The sequence below is a fragment of the Aythya ferina genome, assembly GCF_964211825.1.
Source record: "Aythya ferina genome assembly, chromosome: 1".
Lineage (NCBI taxonomy): Eukaryota > Metazoa > Chordata > Aves > Anseriformes > Anatidae > Aythya > Aythya ferina.
This window is the reverse complement of record NC_140296.1, coordinates 67,760,756-67,773,161: the sequence shown is the minus strand read 5'-3', so window position 1 is coordinate 67,773,161 and position 12,406 is coordinate 67,760,756. Positions and strand designations below refer to the sequence as shown.

The following is a 12,406-nucleotide window of genomic DNA, read 5'->3' as shown; positions in this document are numbered from 1 at the left end:
CAGCAGGGTTGGGGAGTGGGCACTGGCGCTGAGCAGCTGTCCGAAAAGGCTGTATCTGCTGGAGAGCAGGCACGGTTTGGCTCGGGACGTTGTCCTCACATGCCTGGTTCTCCCTTTATGGCTCTCTTCTGCTGCCTCCCAGCCTGCCGTTCCCCCCCCGTAATTGAATTCTTACCAAGGGAGAATTCAGCAGGCGCTAGATAAATTTCCATGAATGGCTTTACCACAAAACAAATTAGTGCTGAGTGGCCACATGAAGTTTCCTTTTGGATCGGGCCAATTTCTGGTGAACCTCCACTGGGATGAGGAGAAGGGCGAAACGTCTCTCCGCTGAGGTTCAGCCCAGAGAGGCAGCGCCTCCTCCACCCACCGAAGCCCAGGAAAGCGCCCACATTTCGTTTCTCGCCGTGTCCTACAGCCTGGGGACAGCACACTGCCCTCCACCCCTGGAGATACTAAGGTGGACTCCCTGGGGGGATTAAAAACGAAAGTGCTGGGCAGTCTGAGAGGCTGTGTGCACTGGAGATCCCCCCCAGGAGAATCCCAGCTCTGCTGAAGCTGGTGAAGGAGGCTGCAGCCACCACAGGCTCCGAGCAGGCTTTTTCAGGCTTATTTACAGGAAAGGCATGGGATGCTAATAGGCTGCCTCAGTAGGAAGAAAGGCGCAGAGGATCGGCAGCTGAAGGAATGAGTCACCGCTACCCAAATCCCCTTACGGTCTCTCTGTTTGTTTGCTTACTAGCATGCTCTCACCCTGAGAAGAACGCGGCCTCCTTCAGATCTGTGCTGAGTCTAATTTTAAAGCCAGCAGACTAGCACAAAATGTGCAACGAGCTCCCGCCTGGCCTGCACGAGACGGCCCATTTCTTGGTAAATACCACTCCCCGAGATCGAGCCGCCTCGCCGCCTCCCTCCTCCAGCCACCCCTGTAAAGGTGCACCCGTTACCTGGGAAAAGCCCCGTTCCTTATCCCCCCATTAAGCAACAGCCACCTGCTACCTCAAACCAGGATTCGCTTCCTACAGGAACAACAACCACGCGCTCAGAAGTGCATCCTCAAAGTACCTGTTTGTTTGCCATCAAGATCTAGCCTCCCTCCACTTGAAGGGTCCGTAGGCTTGCATACCCACAAAACAGACATACTGCCCCCAGACACAGCCCTGTGTAAGCCCATAGGGTCAGAGGATGAGGGAGAAGAGGAGGGTGGCAGGGAGGAAACCCAGCTCTGGTACCCCTGCCTCATTCCCCTGGGGAGCAGCCAGCGCGCCAGGCACTGCCCAGGCTGCAGCGCTCACTACACGGCACGGAGCTTGGCACCAGGGCAATCCAGCTGGAAACCAATGCTTCCTTTCAAGTGGCCTGACACGTGCTTGCTTGAAGGAGCGGTAATTAGATACCTGGCAATAAGCAGAGATCTACTCCGAGGGCTGCAGCAGGGGAAAAGCCGGCGACTTTGTTTAAAGCGGTGGAAGTGACCAAGCTGTGGGCTCCTCAAGGGGAATGGAAGGATCAAATCCTAAAGCGATTTTTCTCAACAACAACAAAAAACCCACACCTAAACCCACAGCAAAATCCACCAGAACAAAGGCAGAAGCAATGGGGTCACCAAATCTGACAGTTCGGGACAGAAAATGAACACAAGCCACCTCCACCGGGAAAAGGCGACAGACAACCTGAAGGCCGCGGCCATCTTCTCAGACCTGCAACTAGGAGCAGATACTCCAGATGTGGACGGAAAGAAGCGAAGGCCACCCCAAACAGCCTTTTACAGCCCAGCCTGCTCACAGCAGGCTTGGGGGACCTCAAGAGTTGGTTTGCAGACCAGAAGGCACAAGGCCACAACCAGAACGACAGAGCCAACTGCGACGTGGAAAGCTCGCTTTGAGACGACAGCTGCTGTCACACCAAGCCCCGTGCAAGGGGCAGAGCAGGGAAACACGAGTAAAAATCCCTCTGAACCTCACATCAGGAGGCCTGGAGTCCTCCTAACTTTGTACGGCGATCATACAGCCCACAGAGCCGTGTGCCCTTCAGTCTCGGCTCCACTTTTGGAAAAGCAATGAAGACACCCACTGCCGGGACTCCCGGCAGCAATGCCTGCAGGTGGAGAAGGCCTGAAATAGATCTGGGCTCTGACGGCAGCTCGGGCTGTGAGGAACCACAGCGGGTACACCTGGGACATGAGGGAAGGTCATGGCCTGGAGGCACCTGCCCTTCGACTGTGGGGACTTGAATCTGCTCCTGGGAAGCCACCTCATGGCAGCCTCCAATTTTAGGGTTTCAAAAGCTAGCAAGACACCCACCATCATTCTCAATCATCATTTAACAACAAAAAAAAAACACACATGAAGCAGCTTCAGCCTCGCTTATGCAGCAGCCAGGGCTGAGGACACGTGCTGCAGGGACAGCACACACAGACCCTAGCCCCACGCTGCGTCCTCCCCGCACGTGCCCTCCAGCTGCACCTCCCTCTCCCCGTGCTGCTAACAACTCTCTGAAATCCACATCAGCCTCTCGCTTCACCCACAAGATGCAGTTTTCCCCAGCAGCAGGGCCAGAACCCAATTATTATTATTATTATTATTTTTTTTTTTTTTTAAGAGGCTGCCTTGGTGAAAACTCACTGCGTCCAACGGTGACCTACATCAAGCCTCTCCCCTCCCTCTGCTTCACCTTCCTCCCCGGGCTCTCCGTCCTGCCCTACTTTAACAGAGATTACTTCAGCTAAACCGTGTAATAGTTTTACGGAGAGCGGGCGAGGAGCGCGCGGCACTCGCCACATCTGACGGCAGAAGTGGAAAAAACAGCACAGCCACCGACCAGCTCCGGCGGCCAGCCCCAGCTGCGGGGTGGTGGCACGTCATGCTGCACGCAGCACTTGCCGTGGCAAAAATAAAAATGAAGCTGTGCCAAGGCATAACGGTGTGCTTCTCTCCACGGCGTGTTTGTTTCTCTCCGCAGCACGTTTCTCTCCACCCGCTGAACAATGGGGAAGATCCCGGCCCTTTGTCCCTGGGTGACAACACCAGGAGTGAGGGAAGCAGCTTTGCTGAAAGGAAGGAAGGAGCTCTCCCACCACCAGGGAGAAGCACCATTGCCTTCTCGTTTCATTCGTCTCCAGGTGAAGAGATCCGCCCGTGGGATTTCATCTCCACTAGCACGGCGGAGCCTCACTCTCCCCCTCCTCCCCAGCTGAAGCAGACAGATGCCCACTACGGGCAGCCTGGAAGATCCTGAGGGGTTTGCTGAGATCCCAGGGGGGCTTGCCAAGATCCCAGGCAGTTTTGTCAAGATCCCTTCTGCCCCCAGCCCCGTTCCTCCTCATGCATTTTACACACTGCTCACGCCGTGCCGCCCCCTGCCGCGTTCAAGGCGAGCAGGCAGGGCGCACGCACACACACCAGCACTACTACCAGGCTACAACCTGGTGAGCAGGGACCCAAAGCAACCCAGCTTGGGCAAACGGGGGCTGCCACACGTCTGGGTGGGTGCGATACAGCATTTTTCTCCGCACCCTGACTCTTTGGAGAGCGCCCTGCATGCAGAACCGTAGTGTGCCTGTTTTTCCGAGGAGGTTATGCTCAGGACACAAGAAGCTGGTGTCTATGGGTTGAAAGATGAATTTTTCTTGCCACAGCTTAAGATAGGGAGATTTATGTCCAAGCCTGGACACCTACTGATGTTTTACTGCTTCCGACAGACGCTGCTTGCTGAGAGCACGGCCGCGAGCGAGCGGCTGAGCGCTCGGGCACCAGCTCCTCGCACGAGGCCGTGGCGGAGCCCAGCACCCTGCACCCTCACCCAGGAGCCCCAATTTCCCCAGGACCACGGCGGGAGGGCTTTCTAGAAGCGCTGCACCATGAGTCATCAGCTGCGGGCGGCTGAGCGCGAGCGAGGCACCTTCCCCAGCGAGCACCGCCACCGAAATAACAGCAGCGGCACAGAAATAGCAGCACCCTGCCCGGCTGCTGGGGTGGGTGGGTGGGAAGAGGAGGGGGGCATTTTAATTCCCCAAAACTTATCGCCTAAACTTCTCCGCTTCCCCAGCCCTCCCCTACTTTTTGCTTTGTGGGGGGGGGGAGGAGGGATAAAAAGGATCCTCGCCGGCGGCTCACCCATCTCCAGCGCCTCGTTGTACTTCTCCAGGGCGGCCGGCAGCTCCTGGCGCTCCCGCAGCGCGTCGCCCTCGGCTCGCAGCCGCCGGGCCCGGCTCTCGGCGGCGAACCACTTCTGCAGGAGGTTGCCCAGCACCACGTTGACCCGCGGCCGGGCGGCTGGGGTCGGCGGGGAGGAGGAGGAGGTGGAAGAAGAAGAGGAGGAGGAGGAGGAGGAGGAGGAAGGCTCGGCGGGGCGGCGCGGGCGGTGGCAGCGGCCGCAGTCCCCGTGCTCGGCGCAGCGGCGGCAGTGGGTGTGCCCGCAGTGCAGGGTCACCGGCTCGCACAGCAGCCGCCGGCACAGCGGGCAGGCGAAGAGCTCGGGCGGCCGGCAGCAGGCAGGGTCGCGCAGCCCTTCTCCTTCACCGCCGTGACTTCCACCAGCGGCAGCTCCGGCCCAGGGCGGCAGGCGCAGCTCCTTGTCGCGGATGCTGAGCGCGAAGCTCTCGGCCAGCTCCCGCAGCTCGTCGGGCCGCAGCCGCGCCAGCCGCGCCGCCGCCCCGTAGGCGTCCAGCGCCTCGGCCATGCGGCCGGCCCGGGCCAGCGCATCGGCACGCCGCAGGCACAGCCCCCGCTCGGGCTGCGGCAGCTCGGCCAGCTCCGAGCCGTAGATCTCGGCCGCCAGCTCGAAGTTGCCGCCGCGGAAGGCCTCCTCGGCCACCTGCAGCATCTCCGAGCACGGCCCCGCCGCTGCTCCCGCTGCCGCTGCTGCTGCTGCCGCGGCCATCGCCCCGCTGCCGCTGCCGCTCCCGGCCGGGGGCAGCGCGCAGGGCCCCGGGCCCAGCTCCATGCCCCCCCCGGCCGCCCCTACTCCATGCCGGGCCCGCCGCCGCCGACTCCTCCGGCTCCTTCCTGGGAGGGGACGGCGACGGGAAGGGAAGGCGGAGCGGGCCGGGGGCGGGACGCGGCGCTGCAGCACGGGGGGGAAGGGGGGGCGGCGAGCCCCGCTCCGCCTCCCCCCCCCTGCACCGCCCCCGGCTTATGCAAGGGCCGCCCGGTTGTGTAAGGAGCCCCCGGGCCTGCCCGCGGCAGCACCGTGCCCGCCCCGGTTCCTCGTCCCCCACCGAGCTCCCTCAGCCCCGGGTTTGGGAGAGGGGGGCATTACTGAGGGGTGTCCCCCCCCCCAGCCCCCGTGCTTCCCAAGAAATCCGAGCACGTGTTCTCTTTTTAATTAAAAAAAAAAAAATCCTAAAAAAAGAATCCCCAACTCTCCGAAAAAATAAATAATAAATAGATAAATGAATTCATATATTTTTTTTCTTTTCTGTGAGCGGCAGCGCTGCCACAGCTCAGCTTGGTGTCTGCGCGCCGTGCTGAGCGCTGGCTCGCGCCCCGGCAGCGGCGGCAGCAGCAGCAGCGAGGGAAAGATAAATGCAGCTGGAAGTTAGTTAAATCAGGCGTGAGTCAGAAAGGAATCCGGCTTGCTCCGCAGGAATAACAGGAGTAAAAGAGAAAAAAAAAAAAAAAAAAAAGTAGGCAACGTTTATTTTAGATGCAGCTGTAAACAAAGCGTCTGGAGGAAGCGGGAGGCTGACAGCCCAGCGAGGTGGTGCCGGTCTCCAGTCATTTTTTGGGATGCAGCTGGGCAGGGCAGGCTCTGGTGGTCCTTGCCTCTGTCCTGCAAGGCCTTAAGGCCGCTGGTGAGGGCCTGTCAGCCCATCAGCATGCCTCACTGCAGGCGATGCCCACTGGTGGTTTTGGCCTGCCTGCAGCTCCGCTGCATCCCCAACGTGCCCGTTCTGCACTATGAATGCTTCTGACACCGGTTCTTTGAGCAACACTCACTGGTCCAACACTTGCATCACCTCTGGGGCTTGAGGTTTCCATCCAAAGTCACTCACTGTTCATCATTCCCTTTCTCGACATCTCCACTTGACGTCTTTGCCACTTGAGCCACCCACCAGTTCCCGGGACCCTGAGGAGGAGCAGCAGCATTTTTGCAGATGGCCCCACCCGTCTCTTACTGGGAGCCTCCCCACAGCCCTCCCGTGAAAGGAGGCACCAGGCCAGCACGTCCTGCCACGCTGCTTCTCCCCACGTGTCTCGGCACCGCTTCCCGACAGCCCTTCACCATCCCCCATGGTCGAACGGTGCGGGTCAGGCAGGCAATGTCCCACTGTGTGTCTGCCACCTCATGCCGGGGTGGTCGCGGCCCTTTCCTCATCAGCACTCCCAGCAGCACCTTCCACGCAGGGAGGCCGCGGCTTTATTTAGCGCCGCGATCGATGGCCTCGTGGCGTGCAGCCTCTGGGTTTTTTGAAGGCATCTGCTGGCGAGTGAACAAAATTACCTCGCTGGCTCAGCGTGGCAGCTTTCTCTCCTCACCCCTCCCCGCTACAGAACTGCTTGCCACGGGGCTGTGAGCACGCCTGCTTCTCTCTTGTCCTCGATGCCTGTTTCGGGGGCCACGCTCTCTTCTGTGGGTCCTTCTGCTCCAGAACATAACACGGCTCCAGGTGTTCATACTTTGCAGGTAGGAATGATTTCCTAAGAAACAGCGAGAAACGGAGGGCAAGAAACTAAAGCAAAATGATTGATGGTCTGTAATTTAAAAGCTCATGCTTCACACCGAGACTATTGGTCGTATGCCCAGGTTATTCAGCTGAGGTCAGGAAACGTGACGTGGGAAAATCCTGCCAAGAAGTTCCCTCAGAGCAGGTTCCCGGTGACACAGCCGTGTGGCTCACAGCTCCTTGCTGGGTCAGCAGAGAGTGACTGATTGCAACAGCCACAGAGCAGAGTGGGCTTTTCATAAACCACCTGAACGCCGATCAGAAGTTGTAATTTTTACTAGAAAAAAAAAGCTGTAGCTGTTGCGCAGGATCAAAACGATGCCTTCTGTGAGAGATGAAGGACCTCCTCTTGCACTCATGGCAAAAAGTCTGCTGGCTTCTTCCTCAGCACAAAAAAAAATGCAAAACCCTTCCCCCAAATTAGCCCCTGTGTGACCAGTTGTTAGAAGTGCTCCCCATTAGGTGCTCAGCAGTACTATTTCTTTCCTGTTAATAGCATGCTTCCACCCTGGATTAGCCCCGTAATGCTGTATCAAGCAAAACATAGTGGCAGAATTGCCTTCCAAGGGGAGGATTGCAGGTGCTTGCTCCTCTGAATCACTGTTCAACACTTCAAAGATGACACTGGCTTCCCCTTACGTTTGCAGCCTAACTTCTTTTCAACTTCTTCCTGAGGCCCAGCTTTCCCCAGATTTTCCTTCGGGGTAGAATTATCCCCAAAGGAGAAAGGAGGGGAGGAAGTGAGCTGGAAATTAGCACTGTTACATATTTGGAGGGCATTTTTAATTCCTCTAGCACATTTCTATTCCGAGATACTTTGAAGTGTTAAGCTCCGGTTTGTTTTGATGTTCTTGCGGAGGAAATCTGTCTTTTATTGTCTTGGAAAAGCTTAATTAAGGAAGAGTGATAGGGTATAATCAATGCACAGGCACACACACGCGTAACACCACACTAAAATGTTACTGAAGTTGTAAAGTCAAGCACATCAAAATTAGGATAGAGCATAATTAATGCCATGTGCGCTTATTTAATTTGCCTCCTCCGTGTCTCCCTTAACTGATACGTTGTTTAATTCATCTGTTCATCTGTTTTTAATCCACTGTTTTCTCTACAGGACACACACCTCTTGCAGTGCGTGGGGAGGATGATACGCAGTTGATGGGCGTCCCAGCGATATCTCATCGGTCACCGCACAGCCCCCCGTACTTTTCAATTTGTACCAGTCATATCTAGCTGCAGGAGCAGAATTACACATTTCCTCATGTGCTCTAGCACAAAATTGAGGGCCACGGCACTGGAATATGTCACAACTAATTTCATATTTACATTTTCCACAAAAGCATGAGTCAAAAGGGATGGATACTGCTGCCTCTAACAGAGGGGGAGTTGAGGTACACGTGAATTAAGTCCGGAGCCACTGCTAATTTGGGGCATTTGATTCTGGGTGTGTAGAGCATGACATTTCAGAACAGGATTTTTCAGACACGCAGACTCAGTCAGAAGCAGAGTTTCCCCTGGTTGAGCTGCAGTTGGACGCAAGTACTCAAAGTTCAGTCAGAGTTTGGTCCTCGGCCTGAGCTCTCTTAAAATGAGAGCCGTACAATTAGCAATCCCTCTCTGAAGGCATGATTTCAATGACTTACACTTTGGCAAACAGAGAGCCTGCAGCAGAGTGCAGAACCCTGCTCTCCCAGCCAGCACTTGACTGCTTTTCTCTTTCCCTAATCACTGCCTCATTTATCACAAGCTTTCCAGCTTTCAAAAGAAAAGGTCATTCTGTGATTATTTTTACCACATTTTTTTGTCAGTTTAATGAATTTGCCCTAGCCAAAATAGCAATAGTACTACTCTTATTTATTTCTTTTTTTTTTTTTTTTTTTTTTTTTATGAAAGCCTTTTTTTTCTCAGAAGCATCATTCTTATAAAAGTAGCACAGGGTAGAGCCAGTGATGAAAAAGGTGCTAGCTAAAAGCTACTGATGTAAACATGATGAAGAATCCCCCCACCCACCCCCAGCAGAGGTTAGTGTGTTTAATCCAGATGCTGTGAATCACAGGGGCTGTTTCTGGAGGTTCTCCTCCTTCCTTGCGACACCCCGGGAGACGGATCCTGTCCTTTCAGCGTGACACGCGTGTATCGTGTACGAAAGATATTACTCTTAACTACATCCTGCATGGGCTGATGGGAAGATTAAACAGATTATTAACCGTCCAACAAATCGTTAGCACATCCTATGATGCAGAAGGAGTCAATTAGTCGAAGAGCACTGCTGGACTCCCTTCAGATAGCTGCCATGTGGAGCAAGTGGCTCCTCTCTCCAAGATAAGCGCCCATTTTCCAATGGGGGAGCCACAGGGAAGGGCAATGCCAGCAGCAGCCCCCAGTGGGCTGGGGAGCAGCTGCTGTCCCAAATGCTGTGGCTGTGGTTAGCTCGATTGAAATAGGTCTCTCTCCCCTTCAACTGCTCTGTTATTCCCTAGCATAGAGGCAGGGAATTTTTCAGTCTCATTGGGTAAGCCACGCGTCAGCTTGGATTTTCAGAATATCCCAAATACTTTCCATTGTGCTGGTTCACACGCCTGGTGAAATAGCAGGACCTTTGTTTTGCTCTGCTGCTGGTGCTGTCAGGGCTTTTGGGAGGCACAGGGCTTGAGCAGGACATCTTCTTGTTGTGTTCTCCACCACTGGGTGCACAGGCTCCATTGCAGGGTGCTCTGCAAATGAACCCGCAGTGGAAATGGGTGAAATTACACCAGCATTGCAACCTCTTTTATTTTAAGTGGGGTTTCGCACAGCCCAACCCTGCTCCTGCTCTGCTCCATGTTCTTCAGCTCAGCAGCATCTGGATCCAGCTGGGAGCTAATGGCCCAAACACGTACCTGGCGTGGGTGAAAAGTGCCGCCGCCAGGCTCAGGGCATGCCAGCACATCCTAAAGCTCAGGGAGATTACATACACTGTGGCAAGGGACCCTTTTGGTACCTGGTACCCGGCTTGTTTTAAAAAGCAGGACTGCACATCGTGGTTGGTGGCGTGCCAAATCCCTTCGTGTGCCAACAGCCCAGGGTGGGTGCTCCTGCCCGCAGGCGTTGGGTGGCACAGGGGACATTGAGCATCCTCCAGGGCCTCTCCTGTCACTGCTTCGCAAACAGGTCTCAGGCAGCTGGGCTGCCATGGAAATGCAGATGGGATCCATGCATCTCAAGGTACTGTCCTGCAAGGACGTAATTATCTTCTCAGATGTTTTATCTCAGCACGCTCGACTTTTGTGTACATATAGCCTTACACCCCACTTTTCACTTGGTGTTTTTTTTTTTTGCAATGAAAGACATCTCATTTTCTGACTGTTATTAGCAAAAAAGTGCCCTTGATATGTAGTATTTCACCCCATTTTAGAAGGGGCTCCCCTGTAGCTTGACAATGCAGGTGCGACACCACAGACCATCAAGCCTTCCTTGAGGCCATGTGCTCTGAAACACTTTTCCTAGGAGTCTGCCATGCTCAAGCATCCTATGGCCATGGTTCCCCATGGTTTGTGTGCTGAGGCTCAAGACCTACCCTTGCTAATTAGCAGCATGAGTGTTTTCATGTGAGGAGTGCTCAAAGGCACAGCTGGACCTCGGGCGTGAATTTCTTTCCTCACTTTAATACTCTTAGCTGCTGGTTGCTTGCAATCCAACATGAGCGAGGTGGGTAACGTCAGCTAGACGTGCGCGTGAGACACCGCTCTGCCCGCAAGAAAGTCTCTGGTCCTGTTTTGATCACTTCTTCACTGTGAGTCAGCGTATGACACATTTTCCTGAAACTCCCAGACATTATGCGTACAAAATTAAATGTGGGTCAGATGAGAAATACATTAGGAAGAGCTGACAGTGCCGAGGGAGAAGAGATCACAGTCCTACAGGTGGAAGGAAGCTCAGTGTTTCTTTGCCCCTGGAAACCACTGATCACCCTCCCCACGACCCCAGCTCAGGGAACACCGGGGATCCACGCTACCATGCTACAGCAATCCTATTTTAATCCTAGAGTGATTTCTAGTGGGGTATTCAGCGTAGGCCCTTCACAGATTGCCAGTCACTTTGAACCTCATTGCTATAACCAGCTCAAGCATGAGAGGCCTCCCAGTGTCATCCCTGGCCCTCAAAGCATTGAGCCTACAAAACGCACAGGCAGGTTGGGGGATAAAAACTGGAGAGCACATAGCAAAATAATAACATGCCTGTTACTCTTTGCCAGTCAAGAGCAGACAGGACAAGGCAAGTTTCCACCTCCTGAACAATGACTGTTTGTCTTTTTTTTTTTTCTTTCTTTTTTTTTTTTTTTTTTTTTTGGCAGAGGCAAGCATTGGAAGAAGAGCGTAGTGGCTCTTCAGATTTTGATTAAAGGCTGCCTTTGGGTCACCGTAGCAGAGCAGCTGCTTCAGCTGAAAGGTCAGCCATTTGGTCCTGCAGGGTGCGGCCGAGGGGATAAATTTCCAGGGCATCTCTATTTCTGAGTCAGAGCTTTAGGTTTTTCCATCCAGTGGGCTGGGCCAGGGGTTAGGGTTAGGGTTTTCCATCCAGCGTGTTCAGGGCAGGTCACTGGATGGTCGCTGGGGGGCTTGAAGAAGGAGCTGGCTCCAAGTGTCTCAGCCAAGAAGTTGGTATTTGCTGCCCTGGGGATGAAAACCAGTGCTCTGGGCTTCTCTAGTAGGTGCTGAGATGAAGAGTGAGGTTACGTGGTGAGGGGGTTCCCACCAGGGAAAGGTTCTGTTTGCCCCTGCCTTCAGCCAAGGAAAGCCAAAAAACCTGGCAAAGAGGGATAAATGAAGTTATGGAGGAGACCAAGAGAGGTTTCTGCTTGTGAAGAGGTGAGGCGGTAGGAGGACATGAAGAGGAATAAGAGAATAACCAACAGGGCAGGAGGTTTGAACAGCTTTTTAGTGAATGGGCACCTTAGATAAAGCAGAGCCAGTCCCATGGGAACAGCATTGCTGAGACTGGGAAAATAGCACAGGAGTGTGAACAGATGTGAGGTCTTGTTTAGAAAACAGTGCGGGAAGGAATAAAGAAATAAAGACAAAGTGTGAACATTAGGGCCAAACCCTAGGAAACCAAGGCTACAAGTCTGAATAACAAGAAGCACAATGATACAGGCAATTGTGATGAAGCGTGAAAAGATCTCGCCTGTTGGCCATGGCTAGCTACCCACCAAGGGATGTCAGGAGGACATCAGGGTTTCTCTGAGCTGTGGGGAGAAATAAAATAATAGTCAAAGCTGTGTTTGGGGCTGACAACACCCAGATGTGCTCTGGAGAGGAAAGCTAAGGGCAGCCCTGAGGGACAGCATCCTCCTGCCCAAGCACAGAAAGGACTAGGACCTGAAAGAAATGGCCACAAGGAGACAACGGTCATCAAACTTCCAGAGATGATGATATAATAGCAAAACACATCATAGAGGGGACAGAAACAGATTAGAAGAGACCTGAGAAGAGGAAAGTAAAAGTTGGTGGGTTTATGTAGCACGCTGACCATGCTTGGTGGTGAAGGGCAAGGAGGCAGGAAAGGCAGTGAGTGCCCTACACAGAGGGGCTGGTCAGTCTGTTGTGTGGTGTGTGCAAGAAATGATGTTTTCCACATCGGCTGGTGAGAAGCTGAAGGAAAGAATAAGGCGAAGGATAAGAGAAGGCAGCAGATGAGAGGCTGCAGTTGCTGGGGAAAGAGAGGCTGAAGATATCAAGAAATTATAAGCTCCCATGGCAG

The 12,406-nt window shown here is 54.2% G+C and overlaps 1 protein-coding gene across 2 annotated transcripts in view; it reads right to left on the bottom strand.

Annotated features, from left to right (window-relative positions):
- The window catches only part of LONRF2 (LON peptidase N-terminal domain and ring finger 2), a 34,154-nt gene extending 29,096 nt beyond the window's left edge, over positions 1 to 5,058 (bottom strand). Inside the window, exon 1 of one of the 2 annotated variants that reach the window (XR_014695312.1) lies at positions 4,116 to 5,058. Coding sequence is in view for 1 of the 2 variants with exons in the window: in XM_084526967.1 (XP_084383093.1) it covers positions 4,116 to 4,944 (829 nt within the window). In the remaining variant the exon portion in view is untranslated. The remainder of the gene's footprint in view (positions 1 to 4,115) is intronic. The other variant, XM_084526967.1, reaches the window with a different exon arrangement.
- Between the last annotated feature and the right edge of the window lie 7,348 nt (positions 5,059 to 12,406).